The 23,682-nt window shown below is 33.4% G+C and overlaps 3 protein-coding genes across 4 annotated transcripts; 1 reads left to right on the top strand and 2 right to left on the bottom strand.

The window, feature by feature from the left end:
• Nucleotides 1-215: 215 nt before the first annotated feature.
• LOC123720435 (SH3 domain-binding protein 5 homolog) lies at nt 216-15,703 on the bottom strand. Of its 2 annotated transcripts, XM_045677037.1 has the most exons (6): nt 15,352-15,703; nt 11,049-11,111; nt 4,298-4,475; nt 1,383-1,501; nt 1,226-1,309; nt 216-1,144 (listed from the first exon to the last, which is right to left on the bottom strand). In XM_045677037.1, exons 1-6 carry the CDS (start codon nt 15,418-15,420, stop codon nt 284-286), a joined length of 1,374 nt encoding a protein of 457 aa, XP_045532993.1. In that variant the 5' UTR covers nt 15,421-15,703; the 3' UTR covers nt 216-283. The 2 variants fall into 2 exon arrangements, with proteins under 2 accessions (XP_045532993.1, XP_045532991.1); XM_045677035.1 differs by lacking the exon at nt 15,352-15,703 and having other exon boundaries at nt 11,049-11,309.
• Nucleotides 12,064-15,353, bottom strand: LOC123720432 (F-BAR domain only protein 2). Its single transcript, XM_045677031.1, has one exon. It carries the CDS (start codon nt 15,286-15,288, stop codon nt 12,619-12,621), a length of 2,670 nt encoding a protein of 889 aa, XP_045532987.1. The 5' UTR covers nt 15,289-15,353; the 3' UTR covers nt 12,064-12,618.
• Nucleotides 15,704-16,315: 612 nt separating the features above from the next.
• On the top strand, nt 16,316-20,591 carry LOC123720557 (sin3 histone deacetylase corepressor complex component SDS3). The gene is made up of 7 exons (XM_045677218.1): nt 16,316-16,682; nt 16,851-16,914; nt 17,110-17,247; nt 17,782-17,959; nt 18,331-18,541; nt 18,620-18,792; nt 19,102-20,591. Exons 1-7 carry the CDS (start codon nt 16,520-16,522, stop codon nt 19,192-19,194), a joined length of 1,020 nt encoding a protein of 339 aa, XP_045533174.1. The 5' UTR covers nt 16,316-16,519; the 3' UTR covers nt 19,195-20,591.
• Nucleotides 20,592-23,682: the final 3,091 nt, after the last annotated feature.

The following is a 23,682-nucleotide window of genomic DNA, read 5'->3' on the forward strand; positions in this document are numbered from 1 at the left end:
TAATTTATTACCTACAAAATATTCCATTCAATTAAAATACAACTATGAAAATATATACGTTATAATTTCAAACAACCATATTTTTAATTTAGTGCATTAATCTGTTTATGCACCTCAAATGATAAGACTATCACAAACGATAAATCACGATTGTGAGATTTCATCCCACTATTACAAATACTTGATTACAACCACAATTTTCAAATACGAAGAAAGAGATTTTAAAATTTATTTAAAAATTAACTACAGTGCAGGAGATTAAAATTTTCCCATATTCGAGTATTTAACTATTATCACTATCAGTTACAGTGGAACTGGTCATTCTGATTACTGGATTTTGAGTGGAGTCACTGGAGTCGCACTCCACCATCAAAATATCATCAGGACTGTCATTTCTATCAGAATTACTCTCAGTGTACGTCCCAGTAGGAGATTTATCTTCGATAACCGCTTTGAGATACGATTCTCTATCCATTATGGATGCATCACGCGCCAAGGCCAGGACGTCTAAAGACATCATACTTTTAGATTTATCACTGGTAAGAGGGCCAGGAATATCATAAATTGCTTCGCGGCTTCTAGACTTCATTCTTGAAATATTTGTTTTTGGCGCATTCGTACTTGTCGATGGAGCGCTAGCGTTTTTAGGTAAGGTTAACTTCGATTTCTTTTGTTGGTTATTCTCTTTCATCATGAGGAGTTGGTCCAGTTTGTTGATAGTTTCATTTAACTCATGGGCCCATGCATCGTCTGTTTCTATGTCTCTGTCTATAGGTTTCGCTGCTAGTTCCCTGACACGCATTCTGAGTTCCTGTAAACTTTTATCTTCGTCTTTATCCATTTCAAGTAAGGTTTCGTCGTTTACTGGGTCTTTTTCTGCTCCGACTCCCGGTTCTCTTGGTCCTACCGGTATAAAATCTTTGCCAGGTGGATAATCACCTCTGCGCTTGTGAATCTCTTCTGATATTTCCTCTAAAGCTTTGAGAGATTTCGAGTAGCGGTATTTGGCGTCGGCAATCATACGTTGAAGCTTCTCAATTTTTTCATTTTGCATCTGCAGTTGTTCGTCGCACAGTTTCTTTTCATCGAAGTAAATTCTCGATTTTAAAATGTTTCGTTTTAGATTATCTTCTAGTTGTGTCACCTTAAAATATATTTAATTAATTAATTCATTATTAATAATAACCGCTGTTGTTTAAATTATCAGGTATGCATTATAAGTTACCTTTCTTTCGGCGGCGATGTAGGCAGCAGCTTTTTTCTGATGTTCGCGACCACTTTCCGCTTTCCTCTTTTCAGCATCCATAACCTGAAAATTATACGAACTTTTGAGTATTTTTTCTGTTTTATTTAATTTAAAGTAAACTTAATAATTTTAATACCTTGATGATGGCATGGTTCAGCACTTCCTGCCAGTTGCTATCAAACTGCCACTCGTCTTGTTTGCTTACAAAGCGCTGTTCAGCTAACGTGACTGTTTCCTTCGCGGCAGCGTGCAATTCTAAAACAATAGAACATCCATCATATTTCGAATTATATTGTTGGGACATATATTATTGTTATATTATATTGGGACCTACTCAAAAGTTTTTTTTAACAATGTCTAACATGGGAATTTCGTTTGAAGGTTTATTTAAGGTTCAGAGTCCTGATAATATAAATATTATCGATCCTTCATCCCAGTGATATTGTCCAATCTATTATAGGCTGCAGGAATAAAGAAACATGTATTATAAATACAAAAAATGCATACGTTAATTCCAAATCAAATTCATAAAGTATATTCACATTATCTATATTCTATTTTAAATACACGTGTTATCACAACGAGTGTTTGTCCGGGCGATATCTGTGTAGCAACAAAATTATAACATTACAAAAGTCAACCGTCATAATAGATTGGCAACGCCCATTGTGCGGGCTGATCCTGAGGTCTTACTGTCGAGGTCTGGCATATTTTTAATAAATAAAACGGGCGTCACAAAGGTCACAGGGGTCTTATAAAATCGATTTAGACACTGAAATGTCGACCCCACGTCCCATGGTAATGATAAGGACACATGAAATTATAATAAGCCTTTATTCATCCACACTTTATTAGGAGAAGGTCCCCTCCACACATAAAATAAGTATCACCTTAATCACTAACGTAATATTAATCAACTCAAAGGGCAATTGTTCTATCACATCACTTTCACATTGGTATATTAACCTTATGAATTCCTAGCATATTAGTGCATGCGCATGCGAACAGACAAAGAACTATACAAACGGGTGGTACAACACCTTTATATTAAACAAGCCTTTCTTGTTTTCCATGTAAGGAAGATAGGCGTTATGCAGTAGTTAATGAGGTTGGTAGAATTTGTAAGGAATTTATAAGTAGAAGTATAGTCAACAACCCAATAAATCAAACTTTCCATTTCAGTTTTATTTTCGGGAAGTGGTCTTGTGAATTAACGAAGTCGAATCAATCGTTGCTTCGGCAGTAATCGAACAAAAAGCCGTATGCTCGAATGCCAACTGTTGGAAACCAAGTACCGATTCCGTATACGAAACAATAGATATTGTTTCTCTATATATTGAAAAAACTTTGCGCGATTTTTAGTTGGAATACAATTTAATGTTTTGCTTTCTTTTTTGTTAATTTATTGTTGATTCGTGTATATAAAACTGAGATGCTACATAAACACGCAATTCCATAAAGTTTCTACTATCTCTATATCCATTTTAATAATGATTACGTAACCGCGTTGAGAAGTACCGTGTAAATTGATGTTAATTTATAACGCAGACGATAATATAGATCATGTATCAGTGATGTTATCATTGTGAGTATACAATACTGCTCTCACGTACAGTATTTATCAATCTCTATTCTCTAACAAATAGATATCCATATCGATAAAACTATGCATCACATTTTTAAAGGAACTAACTCGACAAAGCTTCACAACTGTTTTATTTTAAAACTACAACTGTGTTTAATAATATGTCAATCTTCATATAAAATATAGCACAATTCTTAACACACCTGTGCAAGAGATATTTCACATATTTTGACTTATTTGAGTGCATACTATATACCATACTGTGCAACATAAAGGGACTATATATTATCTAGATGACCTACGTTTTACATTATAGATATACCTTAGTTCTGTCCTTGTAAAATAGTTAAGTATCTCTATGTACCTATAGAAGATAATTCAAATGTTTATGCGAGATAATTAATTACGCGTTTTCTGTATTTGAACTTATGTAAAGATAAAGCTACCTATACGAAGCAGCGTTTAAGTACCTAAACGAGGCATATATAGATTGAAACGCTTGATAATATATTATTCTAAAGTACTCGACCATACCTTTGTGATATGCATGAGAGGGTAACAGCTGTGCCCCAACGTTTGTCCTTATGACAATTTTATCCGTTAAAACGCAAGCGTACAATCTATATTGTTTAAGTTCACTATGTGAATATTATTCCTGTGCACAAGCCGAAATAATATAAGTTTGACAATCAAACGCTTACGTAAATTGCTTTAAAAGTGGAAACAGTGAAAAATTTAACGCAATAGGATTTAAATATATAGTATATATGTTGGTTAGAATAGGTTAAAATATGTAGGATTTAACTTCATTGATATTCAATTAATTCTATTGATATTTTAAGTAAGAAATATGCAAATTTAATACAGATATATATATGAAGTAAATAACTCGTACGGATAAACATCGCGAGGACTAAGGACGATTTACTCGTGTAATGCACCATGGCATGTCTTAGATCCAAAAGTCGCATAAGTCTCATCATGACGTATCTTATTATTGGAGTGTTGTAAGGCTTTAACTGCTTAGATTTTTGTCATAGAAATAAATGCAAAGATTGAACATATCTTATTGTAACGGTACAGCGCGTAGCTGAATGCTACACACGAATGAATTATGAAATAGTGTAAACAGCTCTATCTAATCTAAGTGCAAATTGTTTGTTTCCTGTGGGGGCCGCGGCCCACGCACTTGACTGACGAAGGACAGCTGGTCAAGGTTACATTCAGGATACAAAAGCTAACCGAATTCAAATTTGTGTCTATAGTCAAACTAAAAAGGAAAAATGAAACGAAGCGTTTCGTTCGATTGTTTAACAACATCTCTCCAATCAGAGACACGCGGCGCGATTCGTCTTTCCGTTAGACCAATCACAAACAAACGAATCGCGCCATCGTTTCCGGCTCCTGATTTTCAACACATATCAATCTTTGTATCTCAATAATACATATTCAATCACGTTTCTTACCACTTGCTCGCTGAAACTGCACAGCGCCCCGTTGACACTCAGCGCGAGCGTTAGCAGCAGCTGCAACAGCATCGTAGTAGGGCCGCGATTTGTCCACACAGGTTCCTAGACGTTTGGTCAACCCTTGTAGCCGGCGTGATGTCTCATTTAAAAGCAGGTGAAATGTTTTCACTGATTCCTGAAAAAGTTGTCATTACCATATATTTTTATATTACAATCTTAAACAATTCGAATGACAATATACAATTTCTTGGGAAAATAACATTTATTACATTTGATAGGTTTATAAGTTAAACTTGAACAACTTCAGTTTCCACAAAATTGATTACAATCCTTTTTTTATATCCTACCATTACTACCACTAACAAACTATACTTTGTCACAAAAAAGGGTGTGAGCATAAAAATTCAATGTATACATAGGCATCGTTCTAGCCTTAGCAGTTTCTAAGAAACAAAACATCCGTGACATTCCGTCACGAATCTTATTTAATCTATTCAATTTTCTTCCATCATATCCACAACAATCATATAGCCAGTCACCTTCTTATGGTTTCTGGTTGTTTCAGAATAAATGGGACAATTAAGAAGCCTTATATATAAATTACTAAAAGTGGATGAATTCTCTTGAATTGTATCAGCGTATTTGTAGCTTTATATTTTACGATATTCTAGTACTAAACTTCAGTATGTAAAGCTAGTACCAGCGCTATGTTCATATTGTATGCTTCCCGTGCTTTCAATCGACGCGGAATTCATGTCAATCATAACGGGTGCAATTGACCCTAACAGACGTGTGTACTGTGCGCAAACACAGTTACATCATTAAATTCAATCAATTGGCATTGATTAGTCAATAGAATAGGCAACATAGGATCTTTGTATTACATTCTTCTTGGATTATAACTACAATACTAGAAACGAAACAAACTACAGGAAAGTAATAAATGCAACGAGTGTTGTAAATAAAAAATATTATTACAGCGTCAACTCCACATAGAGATGAAAATTTCTGGCTAATGCCAGAAATAGTCGTATTATAAACATTATAAAAGATAATTTACTAGTCTATAATAACCTATGTAACTAGGGACAGAAGCCACATAAATAGGGACAATTTCAAAGTGTGGTTAGAGATATGATGGAGAAGTACTTATAGAGGAGTTTCATAGCCTTTCCATGGAGAAGAGAGAAGCTTATATTAAACATATAACCAAAATTTTTATTTAGGAAAACTAACACTAACTAAAAGCTATACGATGTACATCATCAGTTTGAATTACGAAATACGATTGCACCTTCTAAAAGAATATATTAGACACTATAGAAATCCGAATAACAATGTCAAGATTTGTGTCGAATTCTCTAAGATTATTAGAAATAACCTTTCATTAATACCTGCCTACTTCTACAATATTGTAATTAACGCAATGTACTTGTCTATTGTATTATTATTATACATCTAAAATCCATTTATTATGCAAGCAATAATATTTTTCACAAAAAATGTAGTAAATTGTGATTTATGCAACATATGCAAATACGGTAATGATTACATACGACGTATATCGGCTAAAAGTTGTACTCAGAGTTCAGTCTTAAAAATTTATGATGTAATTTATACTAATGTTACACAGTTGAAGAGTTTGTTTAGATAATACCGCTCACGGACAACAATCTAAAAATACGATTAAAGGACTGGCTTATGAACACACCTTACGCAGTGTTGGAGATGCTTCTGAGACCTAATATATAGTTACACATTTCACTCACACACTAACTCATTAACTCACATGCACCCACACAACTACTCCTTCACTAACATGCACCCCCACACTCACTCATTCACTAACATGCACCCACACAATCACTCATTCACTAACATGCACCCACACATTCACTCATTCACTAACATGCACCCACTCACTCACTCATGTACACAGGCGTGTTCAAAAAAAAATCTATGGCGCTACAACCTTTTTAGGTCTGGGCCTCAGATTTCTGTATCTGTTTCATGATCATTTGTAAATTGAATAGGCAAGTAGGTGATCAGCCTTCTGTGCTTGACGCACGCCTTCGACTTTTTGGGTATAAGGCAAGCCGGTTTCCTCACGATGTTTTCCTTCACCTATCGAGCTAATGCCAAATGCTCACATAGAAAGAAAATCCATTGGTGCACAGCCGGGGATCGAACCTCAGGGATGAGCGTCGCACGCTAAAGCCACTAGGTCAACACTGATCCAGGCGTGTTCAAACAGTTGAAAAAACAAAAGTAATTAAAAATATATATATATTTTTATGGAATTGACTATTAAGTTTGTTATGGAAGAGCTATGAACCCTGACACAGGTATTTCTTTACTTAACACGGTTCCCAAATCTTACACATTACAATGAATTGTTGTCAAATGAATAATTTTATTTTTCTTTTGCATGTATCGAGGAAGGTTACACATATATATACCATCACGCTACAACAGAATTAAAGCGGTTAAAAATGCGGGGCCGTAATTGCATATCTAAGGAACGATGCAACTCAACAACGAACTTTAATTAGAATTATTCTGGGCAAATAGGTAAGTAGGAATAAATATTATATTTTAAATTAGAAATCATTTTTGGGTAACGCATAATTTGGCATAGTTACGAGCATGTATTTATTTATGAACAGAATCCATTGGTGTACCTATTGGCCATTTGGATACGACCTCAGGGTCGTCTGTCGCATCTGTGACCATCATACAATACAAAGAATACACAACTCATTCCTTTACACATCTCAAATGCACTCATTACAGGTACATAACAGGGATTGCAAACTGGAATAACATGAAACAGGATTCCTTACATCTCGTTGTGCAACAGTTCACTCCGCGTACGAGTTAATGTAGGTAAACGCTCTTTGCTAACAAATTGATTTGACCTACATTGATAGTCTAAAAAGTCAAACATACAATAGTATGGCAAACCGGCTTGTGCTGGCCCGTTCAAGGGAAAACGTTGTTATTCGTATCTTTTATTTCATTAATTTATAAATATTTACTGTAACATTATTTTTAAATAGATATCCTACACTAAAAACCATAAAACTACGATTTAACTGTATCAAGGGTTGACTGGTTTTTTTCTCGTGTAAAAGTCCACATATATTTTAAAGAAATTGTGATATTTTTTTGAATTACCAAGGTGGTATTTAAGATTCGTAATATCTACCATGGCTTTAATCTCTTTTCATCACACCGTAAACACAGCTAGACAGAAAGAGACAAATGATTACGTTGTTTTTATAAAAGCTTTCAAAATCTAAAGCTTATCCCTAGATCAGAACTATGAGTGCTTATTAATAAGGCAATTAAGAACAATATTGTACAAGTGAAGTAGGTCGACCCACTTCTGACATTAATTAAATCGAGCTAATCGTGCAGCTATAGTAAATTATATCTAGATCAAATTGACAAGACACGCGAGCGTTTTAACACATTACTTTTTGATGTTATTACAATGATAACAGCTCAACAACTACTATGAACATGAATTATTATGTTTGAAATGGATAAAATTTTTGTTTCGTGTATACTTTAAATGTTACGTTTACCAAAGGATTAAAATAATTACTAAAAATAAACTCAATTCTCAAGGACTACCGTTGTGAAAGCGTAAATTATCAGCTTTTAATAGTTTTCTTTTGTAAGATTAGATTCGTTATTGAAGTATAAAACAAGCTGGTTTATAAATTTATAAAATACGTTTTTTTAATTAAAATCAGAAACACCAAACAAGTAACATTGATTTATTTTAATTGGACCCAGTACGATATCCGGTTTGTTACATCAAAATACATCTTTGATAAAACTCGTCACTATGACGTCAAAGAAATAAGTCGTAAAGATGATATACATTGTCACCGGAAGTTCAAACTACCTTGGGGACTTTCATTGCACCTACTTCCGTATTAAACGTTTTGTGTGGAATTTAACTACGTTTAACTTTGTATTGACTCAACGAACATGTAGTCTCGATGGTGACTCTTACCTTTTATCTTCTATATTTCTTTCAAACACAAAAATATATTGCGTAAGATCGAGTTATGTGAATAATGTAATAAATTCGCGTTTTAAGGTAGTCGCGTGGATCAATCACAATATTAATAATATATACAACTTTGCTTATCTTGCCCTAGTCTTAAGTATGAGGGTGTGCAATTATTTAATGATTTACCGTCTTAAATACGTAATATTAGCGCGTTTAACCAATTCAAAAGATCATTAAAGAAACATATCAGAATGAGCCCAGTTAACTAAATTAGGACGACTGTTGGCGACGTGTATCTCGTTGATATATGCATATAAAGTTTCTCATGTAACTAAAAATACATTTTTGCAATGAGAAATAAAGTTTATAAACGTTATACAAACGTAACATACACCATGTGTTATCTGCTTAGTCGACAAGCCGTCTTGTTTTCCGTCGAAACATTATACAGTATATTAATTTTTAATCCGATTTCTCATAAACCTTTTATAAGCGAACCCCCGCATTTCACTTCACGTTACATAACATGATGCAGCATTTTCATACAACGAAATTCGACGGCGACTCATTTAGAAAAGGCCATCTGTAGCTATTTCATACTCTGCTATGCGGAGAGACAGTATGTCTACTAAGCAACTGCACATACCGTAATCGATTACGATTGTATAGCAAACAATCATACATTGATAAATTTTAAAAATTTATAGATTTGCACTCAATTGATTGATTACAGTGTGTCCTGTCCTGTCAATGTTGTCTTTATCGTTTTAGTGACATATGACAGATATAGAAAGCTGATAAAACATTGCAAACTTCAGATTAATAGAACGTATAAGGTTATTGTTTTTAATATATGTAACATTAAGGAATGTATTTTTTCTGAACTCAAAAACATTCAATTATATATCGAGCGTGATGCCACTCACATAAAATTTTCACTGTAACCCAAATACGCCAAGTTCATAGCATTTCTGCATATGGAAATCAGTTTTTACCGCCTCGACAGGTAAAATCTAGGGCTGTTTACACAACTTGACAAAGTACTCAAAAAGTAGGCTAGTCTTTATATTTTGTATACCTGATATAGCTAAAGCCAAGGGTTCCGACGTTAAATCTACACTCACAAAATATCATATTTACAACAGGATATGGAAATATTTATACTATTCCTTTTCTATTTATTTTTCTATCTATTTAGTTCTTAGCTAAATTTATGAAGATCTGTTTCGACGTTTCATTACGTCATCACTTACACTTACTTAGTCATCTGTGTCTGTAATTTTAATATTTGGAACACTCATGTATAGTATACCGTTGAGCTATTCTAATTTTTTTCTTTCGATTTTACGGATTTTGAAGATTACTTTAGTGCAAGCAAAAAAAAAATGGCAAATCACCCGCGATCCCATATAATGAAACACGGGTTGTTTATGTATGAAATATTCAAACTAGGCGGTAACAAGTTCCATTAAATTGTTCAAGAAACTCGTGACGTCCACTAAGTCGGAGCGAGAAACTCCTTATCTAAGACCAGAAGCCTTATGGAATTGCATATCGATTACGTTGAAACGTAACACGTCTACTGCAATCGTACCGTCAGGGAAGGCGATCGTCTTACCTCTAGGGTACTTCTAGGTTATATGCACAACGCTCGGACAACTCAACCATGACGGTTAATATATTTCCAATGCTAAAAAAGGAATTGATTTATTATTAAATACAGGGACAATTTCACTGTAACTAAACTATAGAACAGTGTTGGCCTTAGACCTCAAAAGTCGACGGCTTGTATCAGGCATAGGATCACCTAATCGCCTATTACAGAAATCCGTGGCCCAGACCTAAAAAGGTTGTACCGCCACTGTTTTTTTTAACTATAAAACACTTTATGTATAGAAAACGTGTCGTAGTAGTCTTGGAGAGATTGACATCTCTCGTGTTCTTCCTCTAAACAACCTTCCTCTTATATAATTGCATAGTACATTTGGTGAGCACTAACTAATGAGAATAAAAAATCTCCAATTCAAGCTGATCAGTTCCGTTTAAACAATAAATTTCCTTCACAAACAAAAAAGTAAACGGTTTCCTTGCCTGCCAATCATCCATATGGTTTATCAGGTATGGTTCACAAAAGTAACAACAAAGTTAAGTGATACACAATTTGAATCTATCGGTTGAATTTCCTCTACCGCTGAAGGATATAAAGGAAGAAAATTAAGGAAATCACCTTTAACAACGTACGATAATTATTTCCTTCGACCATTTAAATTAGATGTTTCATACCATTTATGATTATTTTTAGTGAATTGAGTGAGTGTGAGTGATGTCGATTTGTAGTAAATTATACACAAAATAAATTTTATTGCACTAAATGACATCTTCATCTAAAATTTATCTCGGAAACTAAACGGAATAGAAAAATAATATTTGGGTTGGATGGTCCTAGGCTATACGAAAGCTTAATAATCAATAGTCAATCTACGGCATATGGCTAGTAGAGTAGGTGATTAGGTTAAAGATTTTAAGCCGAAATATCGCTAATACATCACACAATAATCATGATTATATTAAGTTTGGGAACTTGATAAAAAAAATGTTTCAATTATTTTTAATTAAGGCCTTTCCTTATCAACGATACTACATACTTTATATATTAAGAAAAATATGAATTAATAAGATAATTAGGCGTCATTACTCTTACGATATGAAAATAACACTTACATCAAGCTCCAACTCCAATTTGTTTATCTCATCTGTAGCCGCATTTAATTTTTCCAATTCCACCTGAAAATTTTTGAAAAATTTAAGACAATCACATGGTACGCGTACGCGATATTCCCAAACGTATGGCAACAGCAAAGAACAAGTAGAGACGGGAAACATACGAGACATTGTAATGGCTCTACAATCTTATCAACTATTATCTCGGGAGATAAACATACTTTTATCTATATGATGCATGTACTTTTACTAATTTGTACCTTATAGATTGTTTCCTGTCCCTACAAAAGCTAACTTCAACAAATTTATACTTACATAAATGAACTCTTGTCTAGAATTTGACGCAATTAAAAGAAAAATACTTCTTAGATTTATTTTATTTTCGATTACATTACATATTACAATTACATACCATAAATTTAACAATACAAAAATAGCATCGCTAAATTCAGTTTCTTGCAATCAAACACTTATTCTAACAAATAGAAAATTATGCGAGCTCAGTACTAATCATTAATTTTGAATGTGAAAGAAAATATTACTTTATATAGAAATTAATTATTAATGGAATGGATCAATGTATTATTAAACAGAAATTAGTTAACATTATATTTGAACACGCCACTTTAAGAGTGAATTTATTATAATATTCCTAGGCCATGCACAAATGTATAAGAATTAATATAAAAATAACAAAATGAGATTACACTCGAGTAAAAAAATTAATTTCTAATGCACTAGTCAATTTTTAAAATAAATGAAAGAAAAAAATAAATTCCTCAATAATACCTCAATATCAGAGATTCAGTGAAATCAATCATATTGATTTGAATCTAAATAATTCATGTTATTACAATAAAATATTTTGCCAGCAGAATATATATAACACAGCGGTTTTTTCTAAAAATAAACAATTAAATTATAATAACCATTCTTTAATCTAATAAAACAAAATCACACAAAATAATATGATTGATATTGATATTGACACAATGTATAAATGTAACTGAACAATGAATTATAGAAAACCAAAATATTGCACATACTGATTTTTTTTCTTCATGTAACTAAAACAAAACTACATATACAATATATATATATATATATGGTATGTATCAACTTCATATTGACCCCAAGAGGTAGATAGCAATGTTTAGATATAAAGCGTTAAAACATTTACTTTATAATTTTCCTGATACATAGTTTAATCAACTCACTTTCTTAAAGCTTATTTTTCTTGGTGCAATAACTAATTTTACTAATGTACCTAAAATGTGATGGTTTTCTTTATACATGGATGTTTAATGTAATATTATACAGAGTAAGAATAATGGCACATTACTAATTTGAGAAAATAAGTTAGTTCAGTGAATATACTTTAAATATAAAATGCTGTTAATAATTACATTGAAGTAACTATAACTATAGTTATTATCGAGATTTACATCTAATATTAAAGAAACAAATCTTTTTTGGACAGGAAACAGTCCTATAAGGTACAAAACTTAAATATTCTCTAAAACTTTGCCTCATATACCTACAGCATTTTAATTAAAATGTACAAAATATATTAATGCATGTCACTATCACATATGTATTTGCCAGATACAAAGCGACGTTTTACAAGTGAGAGGCGGTAACCACTTCCGATGAGCTCAAATTCAATTCCAGATAAAGTTGCGCCCTCACAATTAAATTGAGCAGAGATTGTAGCCTTATTTGATGGACCTTTGTTTAATTCAAACCTAGCCTTCAGAGACCCTACACCGCGATCCTCAGAATGTTGGGAAAGCTCAGTGAACCGCCAGAAAGCTTGTTCCATTTCACCATTCCAAATTGTCTTTGGCATGGCTATTACATTGCGGACTGATCCAGTCATTGGCACACAAACTGATACATTTAGCAAAGGAGAAGGAGGACTCATAGCATGCAAGTTGTACTTGTAATCCATTTTAAGATCAGTATGATCTTGTTCACATTTCCAATAAGACACCATTTGTAATGGACATGAAGCAGCTCCAGTTTTTGGGCGAATCTGATATTTTAAAATATCAACATTGAAGTATTGAGCTGTTGGATTTTTTTCAGATTGTCGTTTCAGTAAAGTTGTCAATGATAGCATGTTAAATTCCAGTACAGTACTATCCCTAGTCGACATCATGGTGTTAATACTTATTAGTTGTTTATTTGGCAGTACATTGTCCAACCTGTGAATATTTTTAAGTCTGAAACAAAGCTTTGCTGGATTTGGATTATTAGCCAGTACTCCAACTATGCCAGTAGGAAAAGACAACATCATGTCCCCAGACATCTTAACTTGGCACTTTGATTCTTCTGTTCCTTTAAAATATGAATGGATGATTTCATGAAATGCAACAGCTAGTGGAATAGTATCTGCCATTCCTATAGTTAATGGGGAAGGACCCCTGGACCCTGATGAACCCGCAGTGCGAAAATCTCCTTCTGAACGCCTTGAAGGGGGTCGGGGAAGAGAAATGGTAGATATTGTTGGTGTTGAAGTTCTAAAATTAGATTGAGTCACATCACCAACTTCTGTGAACATATCACTAACATCATTTGTAGATGTAACTGGAGTTGGACTTTCTAAGAAATGGGACTGATTTCCTTGAAGAGGTGCATAGGGATTGGACAGATTAGCATGTGGTGATGTTGGGTTACTAACAGTGGGACTTGGAAACAAGTTCAAATCAACCAAGTCTGTACTAGCTTTACTAGCGTTTGCATTGGACCCACGTCTTGTAGTACCTATTTTGTAAAGAGAAATATTTTCAACGGTAGCTCTCAATTCATCAACACTTGCAGACATAGGTGGATTTCCATTGCTAATTGGTTTAATTTCAACATGAATTTTCTGCTCCCTTTCTTCATCTGAATCGGAGTCTGTTGAGGAATACACACTACCTTTATCATCTTTAGGTCTAATACAGTAACCTTCTTCATCAACTTCTGGTGAATTTATAACATCCTCCTTTATGTTACCCTCTTCTTCTTTCTCTTCTAAATCAGATTTCTCACCAGCATTAGAGTTTTCTGATATTTCATCTTTTTTCTTTTTTGATTTTTTTAATTTTGTCTTAGTTCTACGGAACCATTTTGACTCTCGCAATGTGGACCTGTTCATATTTTCATCCTTTTCTGTTGTCACTGGTGTAGCTGGAGTCCCACTAGGACTAGAAGGAGCTGAACAGGGTGCTGCACCCTCTGGGTTAACACTTGGCTCATCCTTGCTTTGAAAATTGGGAGTAAACAAGTTTAACAGAGATGTAGTCCTTCTTGAAGTTTTTGTAGCAAATGATGGTTCCTTTTTAGGAGCCTTTGTGACTTGAGGTTTATGTGAACCATTAGATACAGAGGAAATTTGGTCTGTTTCTGAAATGGAATTATTTGCTGAACTTGGTTTAGGTAATGTGGGAGGTAGTTCAACGAGATTACCTTTTTCAATGGCAGAGTACTTTTCCATTAAAAACTGCTCTAATAATTTTTCAACAGTTAATTCTAAGCACTGATGTTTAAAATCCCTATGCACTTGGCCCATGAGGTCATGATTGTTTTGTATGAGGTCAGCATATGAATTAAAGAATTGTTTCATTTGTTTTAAATGAGCTTCTTCCACATCTTGAAAGTGCTTACAAGTTTGAGTCATCTTCTTTTCAAAATCTTGTTTTACAAAGCTATATTTCTCAGCCAACTGTCTATAATCTTCATGAAGCTTTTTCAATTTTACCTCTGCTTTCTCTATATCTTTAGCAGAAGAATTATCTTTACGTAGTTTCTCAAGTTCTCCAGATTTAGCAGTATATACATCTTTAGCTTTCTGTAGAGCTTGTTTGGTGTTTTGAATCAGTAAAACAACTTCAAGAGTACTAGATTCAGAGTCTTTAACAGCTTTATGTTTCTTGTGTAGTTCATCAGCATAACGGGCAACATCTTTAACCAATTCACTGACTTTTTGAAACATATGCTGGTGTAAGTTTGATAACTTCTCAGCGGAACATTTGAGAACGCTCCAGAACGGAGCGAAAGTGCCTTGAGCACAGTTGCTATTAGCCTGTTTTGCAAGTTTTGCTAAAAGTTTCGAATTTGATTCTTCTATGTTAGATCTCTCTCTGAAATACTCTGAGAGTTCTTTACTAGCTATGAGTCCGTATTTCATGTTTTGATATAGAATATCATATCCATTGTGTTCGTTGGCAAAATAATCTACAAAGTTGACACTCATCTTTGCTGTTGCACTGGCAGCGTTATAATTTTTACTCAATACATGATATTATCACTGACTGACCTGTATTCTAGGATCGAGCTCAGTATCACCGTTGTCTTCAGCTGGAATAGTAAATGACGATTCTTCCATTGTAACGCCTAGAACTAAGAAGCCACCCAAGCTAAATTACATCACCGACACAATAGTTAAGCGTCACCTTCACTACACTTTTGCTATAATATAAATAGAAAAAACATACAGCGTCTATAAAATGAATTTTGTTTCCGATTTTGTTTAATCAATGTAAAATCACATTTTATATAATACAATATATGTAAAATAATAATATATTTTTCGTAAATTGAGATGACGTCCACCTCTTTTCTTGTCTTATACTTGACAGCAGTGCTTGACAGTAGAAAGGGGTGCATTGGTCGAGGAGTATTGACAAACTAAAACTATAGACAAATCCTATTAGCATTTTCACAGACTGACAAATTATCTCAAACATTTACTTCCTTATTTATGATAACTAAATTAGATTTTTAGATTTTACTTTTGAAATAAACAACTCTTTATCGGCAAATTATCACTTTAGTTTTGATCTTTTAAAGTGATTCTTACAGGTGGGTAAAACACTTCATGATCCTCGGAACATTACAGAATTCAATAATTCTTTTTAGATTAGTTTAAATTATCACTTCTGTTCGGCACACATGATTTTTATTAATAAGGGTATGATTTTAAGAAAAGCCTTTAATAAGTTTTATGGGGACAGAAAGTTGAACAAAATAAATTTTGTTCGACATCCTATGGAACAGTAAATTGAATATATTAGCATGTAGCTACAAAATATAGTATTATATTAAGCTGTATTCAGATCATGCCAATCTAGAGGTGACAAAAATATAGAATCTTTCTCAATGTAAATCTCTTTCGTATGTAAGTCATTTGATTATCAAGATCTGTGGCGCAGATGTGCTTCAAGTCTTAGGCTGACACATATTTCAATTGTCAGATTTCAAAGTGACAGTGACAGTATAAATGGTAGATGCTATAATCGTATTGAGTTCGAGAGTAATTCTTATTCGTAAATTAAATACTTTCTAAAATCCAAGAAATAAGAAATCATTGATCTTTCTATGACTAACAAAAGCTACTTGTAGAATTGTTTCTTTTACTAGTTCTCCTACATTGCAATTTAATTGCATGTCTGCAGTTTACAAACGGTACGACGCAGTCAATCTGTATGCAACTATTACGCATCACCTCGACTATGTCTTTCCAAGGATCACCTTATTCGGGCCCTGGGGATGAATACGACTTTGAGGACGATGGGTATGACGATATCGATGAGTATAGAGATCCAGCGGATGCATTACTGCCTTCTCTAGTAGACGACAGCGACGAAGGTATTTCCTGCCACTTGTTTGTATCTGGTCTATTTAAGTATGATAATCATCCTATTTTATCTCTTCTTACATTGTTGTTATTTTTCTGTAAGTTGCCCCTTTCAGTGTAATATTTCGTGTGTTGAATTTTTTTTTTAGTAGTAAATAAAGAATTTAATTCACTTTCAGATACAGAGGAAGCAAGTGAAGCAGAGCTGCCTAATAATGATGAACCTCAAGAACTCAAGGAACAGTAAGTGTAAAAGAGAACTACTTACTACGTTACTATACTTTATAACCAGTCTTAATCTTGCATTTTATTAAAACATGACATCTGTCGAAGCAAAGTATTAGGACATCATGTATATGGGATTAGTCATTTTTGGGACTTACCCCTATATTGGATTATGACTTAACTAACCATTAAATATATATATTTTTTATTTAGGATGTACCAAGATAAGTTGATGAATCTTAAAAAGCAATTACAACAACTAGAAGAAAATATTTATCCAGAGTTTACAAGAAGAGTGAAGCGCCTGGAACATCAACTACATGAGCGGTTACGCCTCAATAAAATCTATAAGTAAGTTTAAACATATTTTAATTATTCACCTTTATAACACAATAACAGAAGCAAGTTCTTTAACAATAGACGATTCTACAAGATAATACAATAGTACAAAATATTTGTATCTTTACACCAAATTTAATGAATTTTAAAATGTGCTTTCGACAATGTGGCTCTCCATACTAAGGGATCTCTATATTTTTGTTTTTGAATTCCCAGGATCTGATTCACCATATAAGTAAATACTGAAGTCTAAGTCAAAAATCATTTATTCATATAGGTAACACAATACTGATTTAGTAGACTGGATGGGACTGAAACTGTCTACTGTTGTTTCAATTATTATTTTGTGCGCATATTTAGACTATGAGATACATAGATAGTTTGTATTATATTTATCTAAATGGTATTGTGGAAGCCAAGGCCAGACACTTGTAGCATCTTGGTACAGCATCTTTTAACAATTTTGACAAAAAAATCTTATTACTAATACTTATACTAGTCTCAATTTTCTTTTCTTGGTTTTGACCAAAACTGTACCTTTTCCAGAGAACACATGTATGAAGTTGTTGAAAGGGAATACATTGCAGAGAAAAAAGCTGCGGCTAAAGAATTTGAAGATAAAAAAATTGAACTAAAGGAAAACCTGCTTAAAGACTTGGAAGTGAAACGAAATGCAATTGAGAGTGAGAGAAATAACATGGAACTGAATGGTGATTCTATAGAGGTATATTAATGCTATAAAAATATTTACTGTTTAATAATAATTTACTAATTTTTCTCTTCATTTGGTAAAAAAATATTACACTCACAGTCAATTTGTTTTTCTTATAAAATTTTGTATATCAAACATTTAATGTGTGGTGCATCAGAACTTTAATTGCACAATGCAAGTATTATGTGTACTTTATAGGCCAAAGACATTGTGTTCTGCGAAGTATTGGCGTTGCACTTATAAGAAATAACTTTTTTGCATTGGTATTGCATTTTTAACTTCATTTTGCATATGATACTAACTTCTCATTACAAAATTTGAATTTAATCATTACAATAGATAAATATAAAAATTACTTACATACATTGTTACTTTAATTTTAGGTGAAGCCCCCAATGAAGCGAATATTGAGAAGACGCGCAAATGAACCTGCGCCAGCGCCTGAAAAGCGACGTAAACCGCTCGCTACTACACTTACTTTCCAGCTTGATGACAGAGACATAGACGCTGACCTTAGGGCCATTTCTCGGAGTTCACCACCCAGACACCACTCACATAATTCAACACAACCCAGGAAACATCTCAACTCAAATTGTAAGTAACTTTTTAAAAAAGTATTATAATCGTTGGGGTATATATCAAATATTTATTAGTAAATTTTACTTTTTCCAGGTGAGTCTCCAGTCCGTGAATCGCCCCCAGAACGCGAAACGGCAGATACTCGAGTTGAAGACGGGAAGCTATTGTACGAGCGCCGGTGGTTCCATCGTGGGCAAAGTGTTTACGTGGAGGGAAGAGATATGCCGCGTTTCCCAGCGCATATACACGCCATTACCGATGAAGCGGTCAGTAAAATTATTAACAAAAACCACTACAACCATTTAGGACTGGGCTGCGAATCTATTTCGTGTATCATTTTTTTTAAATATAGGTACCGCCTTGTAAGCTTGATGCTGGTAAGTAAGGTAAAATAATAGTTAACATAGCAATTCCAACCTTTTATGTGAGGTTTAAAAATATTAAGTTCCATACTTGCCAATGTGCGTTAGACTCTTTAAAATGAAATACTCTTTCGTCTCTTTCTGTTAAATTGAATTTACACTGTGATAAGAAGGGATGGGAAGGAAATGAGTTCAATTATTTGATTTTTTCAGGTGTGCGTTAAGAAGACGAATTCGGAACGTGTACGAATCTTTGTATCACAACTCGCCAGAGGTAAAGTGACGTTAAAAAGGCGCGCTTCATAATTTTAAGGATTGTGTATAGTTGTATATATTATATTATATATTGAGCGCGTGTCCTGTATAGTAAAGAATCCTTAGCGAGAACGATATCTAAAATTGTGAACGTAATAGAATAATGCTCTTTCGCATCTTCAGTGACGTTCCGTGGGCGTATTTGGCGTAACTCTATAAAAGTATAAAAATGTTCAGCTGCGGTCTGCGGTCGTTTTTGGAACATTACTGTATCACTTATTTATACCTTTGTTATGTTGTCGTTTATATGTATTTTGCCTTAAAAGTATGAGTAGCGTTACATTGACGTATTTATTTTGTAAAAGTAAGTAGAACGTACGCACGCATTTATAACATAATGCAATATCTCTAACAACATTCTTCTTTAAATGAATTCTAAGTGTGTATGTGTGGTCGTATTTGGAATAAGACTGTAGCTCTTTATAGTAAAATACAATTTCTTTCGTATTGTCAATTGGCTTTATATAGGCATACATGATAAGTTTGTGCTAAGGGTACTCAGATTACGTTTGGCCAATATTTGGTCAAAAACTATGTTTTATTTTTGTAGAAGACTAAGATCTTTTATTGTAATTTTACGCACTTTTATTTAAAATACAAGTCGTATGGCTCGAATTCTAAAATGAACTTATTGAAAATATTCAACAGTTCGTTGTGGGAGCATTTCCGTTTTAGAGTACGGGTTTATTAGTCTAATAACTTATGAAATTGAAAAATTTGTCTCTCATAGGAATTTTGGTTAGTATTTTACCCTGCTTTAAGCCGAATTGGTTCATTGCTTCACTATAAAATATAATATAAAACTAAACAGTATTTGTTTCAAAGTCTTTAATTAGACACAAAACCACGATACACGAACTCTGAAGTACTTCAAATTGAACACTTATGTCGTCTGTCGTCTCTTTCTGCCATATTGTGTTAGCCCTGTGATGAAACGACACAGATGACATTAATTTAAAATGTTTCATCAGACTAACCTGAAGAACTGATTTAGTTCTGAATAATGGATACATATTGTAAACTTTACTCTTTAAACGGAAACTGCTTTGTATCACTCGTTACATATTTAATAATATGAATGTGTCTAATATTCTATAAGCTTATAGTTCGTTTTAACTTACGTATGGTACGTTTTCATTAACGTAAATTAACGTAGCGTGGGACTATAAAATATTTAAGGCGAAGAGATGTAAAGGAGATCGCGAAAATAGTTGTATGTTTAATAAAGTTGTTTTATTTAACTAAAATATGTGATCTCACGTGTTGTATTTAAAAATCAACTAAAAGAAGTTATTTTTGACAGTTTTTAATAGTAAATTGTAAATATTATAACTATGAGATGAATCTTTTACAATATATCAGAACTAAGATCTTTATTAAATGATATAATAAAAGGGTTTTGTTTTATTCGTAAGCTATAATCCTATAAAAAAATGTGTATGCATATATACATAAGGAAAGATCTGTCTCTTTTTGACACAGCGTTAACAGCGTTGACAGAAAGAGACGAATAAGCACTCATACCACCTAAGAATGGTAAAAGTTTGGTGAGTATTGCTAATACAAATAGAATGTGTCATGTGAAGTAACTCCAGGTACGCAGCCATATACATGTCTACATTGATATAAATCTCCATGTATAACTTTCGTTACTTGCTAGGGAATATTCCGTGACGCTCACGTATGTAGGTACGCCTTATTAAACATATTTATCAGAAATCTTGTCTTGACTTAAAGTCCTATAGTCCCCCTAGTGGGCCGGAGGCCATCCAGTGTAGAAAACCTAATCGGTTCTGGGCAGCTCTCTTCAGCTACTATAAATATATGTTTAAGGCAGCTAGCAGGGGCGCTGTAATTTATTCATAGAAGTCATTAATGCTGTCGTTCGTTAAGGTGTTACGTTTATGACCCCAGCGTTCAAAACATTATACTAATGGCAGATCTATGGCTCTGTTAGTTATTTTCTTATCTTATGGAGTAGCAAAAAGTAGCCATGGACACCGAATTCAGACGTAGAATAGAAGCCCAGACCATAAGGATTTCGTGTGCCGATTCCAAGTGGGGTCTGCCCCTGTATAGTTCGTTCTCTCTTGCTCTCGTAGTTATGATACACGGTGGGAACGTATCTCTTGCTCTGTCTTGTTCGCTTTGCAATATGAAAGAAAGAGACAGCTGCCGCAGCGCGACTGCCACACCGCCAAGCAGCAATTTGAGTCGCAGAAAGTTTATCTTCAGAGCGCCAAACATGAACTGTGCTTCTATCTTACGTCTGAAGTCGTGCCATGGATGTCGTAAAATATACATAATATGTCATACTGAAGCCTCGATGCCAAAGATCAATTAAATTTTGACATACATTGAGTAATTTTTGGATCTGATAAGTATATTATTACTTTAAATGAAACAATCTTGTCGGTATTTAAATTAAAATACGCAACACTTTCGTTCTTAAATTGTAATTAGTAATAGTATATAGAGTAGTGTTAATACATTCAGCTTGCTAGCTTGAATAGGTTATCGTTCAATAATTGATGGCTTTCCTATAGTGCTAAATGTAATGTTTTAATAAATTTAAAATATCCTTTGATTAAAAAAGAATATAAAACCTCTTCTGACTTCGTATTATCTAGATTAATGTTTAAAGAACTTTATTTTCTTATTACAAAAATTTTATTTTATTTACATGAGAAACAGTATGTATATACGAGCGAGATACACGTCCAAATTTCAGTCTAGTAGATTCACTCTGACATGTATTTTTAATGCCCTTTTAATTTGTTAAACGCGCCAATATTGCGAATTTTAGATGGTAATTGATTAAATAGTTGCTCACCCCTAATTGCCTCTAATTCAAATAATTTGTGCGCGGCTTCGGCACATTAGATTAATGTTTCCTAACCTCTTTTGTGCCATGCCACTTAGACTTACTTAATTTTTTATGCCAACTATTCAATATATTTAATTAAAAAAATTGTATACTGAAATGAAAGAAATCTGAATGATACCTTGGTAAAGATATAATAAATAAACGTATAATGAAAATTTTCAATTCTATTCCCAAATAATTTAAATAAATTTTTGTAACGGGTTAACGAAAGTACCCCCCTTGTGGTGCGTGGGCCCTACGTTAGGAAGCACTGATCTAGATGATCTTACACAATTTATATCAACACAGTCACAATTTTATGCAAGATGTCTCCGGTAGTATAGTTTTTGTTGTCCTCATAATTTATGATGGTCCATAGGATGTGCGGACGAATTTTTATGCGTCCTTAATTACGCGTAAAACATTCTTTCATACAGTTAATTAAGTAGTAATTAACTTGGAAAGTTAATATTGTTTATGGAGTGGCAAAAAGTAGCCATGGAGGACCATAAATATACAAAAGACATTGTTTAAAACATTCTGAAATATCGATGTCGAGCGTGTCACTTTTATTTATTTTTAAACTTTATTATTTTTACGGATATTTTAGTATAGACAATGGGTTATTTTAAATATGATGAGGTTATTTTTTCGTATCCAAATTTAAACACGCGAAATGTGCGGTAAACTTGAATTGTAATTATAAAATTCCTATGAGGAACGAAAGGGACGTATAAAGAATTTGTTAACCGTTACGTTACTTAATGGAAAGGTAACATTAGGGCTTGAACATTTTACCACTTATGCATTGCACTTTATTATAGAACTACATTATTGGGTCTAAATACTTTAGACCGAACGACAAGTTAGATGGACGCTTACATCACGTGGCATTAGACTTTGTCCATCTGGATTTTTCACGGAGACTTTGCATATACCCAGAAAATGTTCATAATATAGCTCGTTATAAGTTTCGGGTAACTAGACAAAAAATGTGACTGGTTATAATCATTACAATTACGTCTTGTCTTGCGACAAAAAACGAAATATCCAAAAGTGATGGTAGGTAACCTTTTTGTTGGTATCAGAACGTGTTATGTCAATAACTAGATTTCTGTAATGCAATTAAATACGTAAATTATTTCGATTAAACCAGTCGCTATCTACATCCTTTACAATAAGCTAACATACTCCATGTATTTAGTTAAGGAAATTCACTTTACTGGAATAAAACTCGTGTATTAATGCAAATTTCTAAAAAAAACCTCTCCCGTCATCTTTTATACTTACAGCAAGTTTGGTCAGTCAACCCTTGACCAAGTTTCTTTAAAAAGTTTATTTGGTAAAACCTTGTAACGCCTAACTTATCCCTTACTAACATACGTTCCTAGTTCAATAGAAGTTTCTAGAATAGTATGGCAGTCATAAATGAATTATAGAAACCCGAAACAAAGTTCATTTGTCATTGTTGTAAGAAACTGTCGCCCATAAAGAGTAAAAACTACTAATTGTACGCGCACAGCTGTTAAAGGTAATGTCGAGGCGTCAATCCGAATACAAAAGACACTTTATATTTATAGCTCTTCAAAAATCGTAATGAGATCCGATCGCGT

This window comes from Pieris brassicae, chromosome 2, assembly GCF_905147105.1.
Source record: "Pieris brassicae chromosome 2, ilPieBrab1.1, whole genome shotgun sequence".
NCBI classification, from domain to species: Eukaryota; Metazoa; Arthropoda; class Insecta; order Lepidoptera; family Pieridae; genus Pieris; species Pieris brassicae.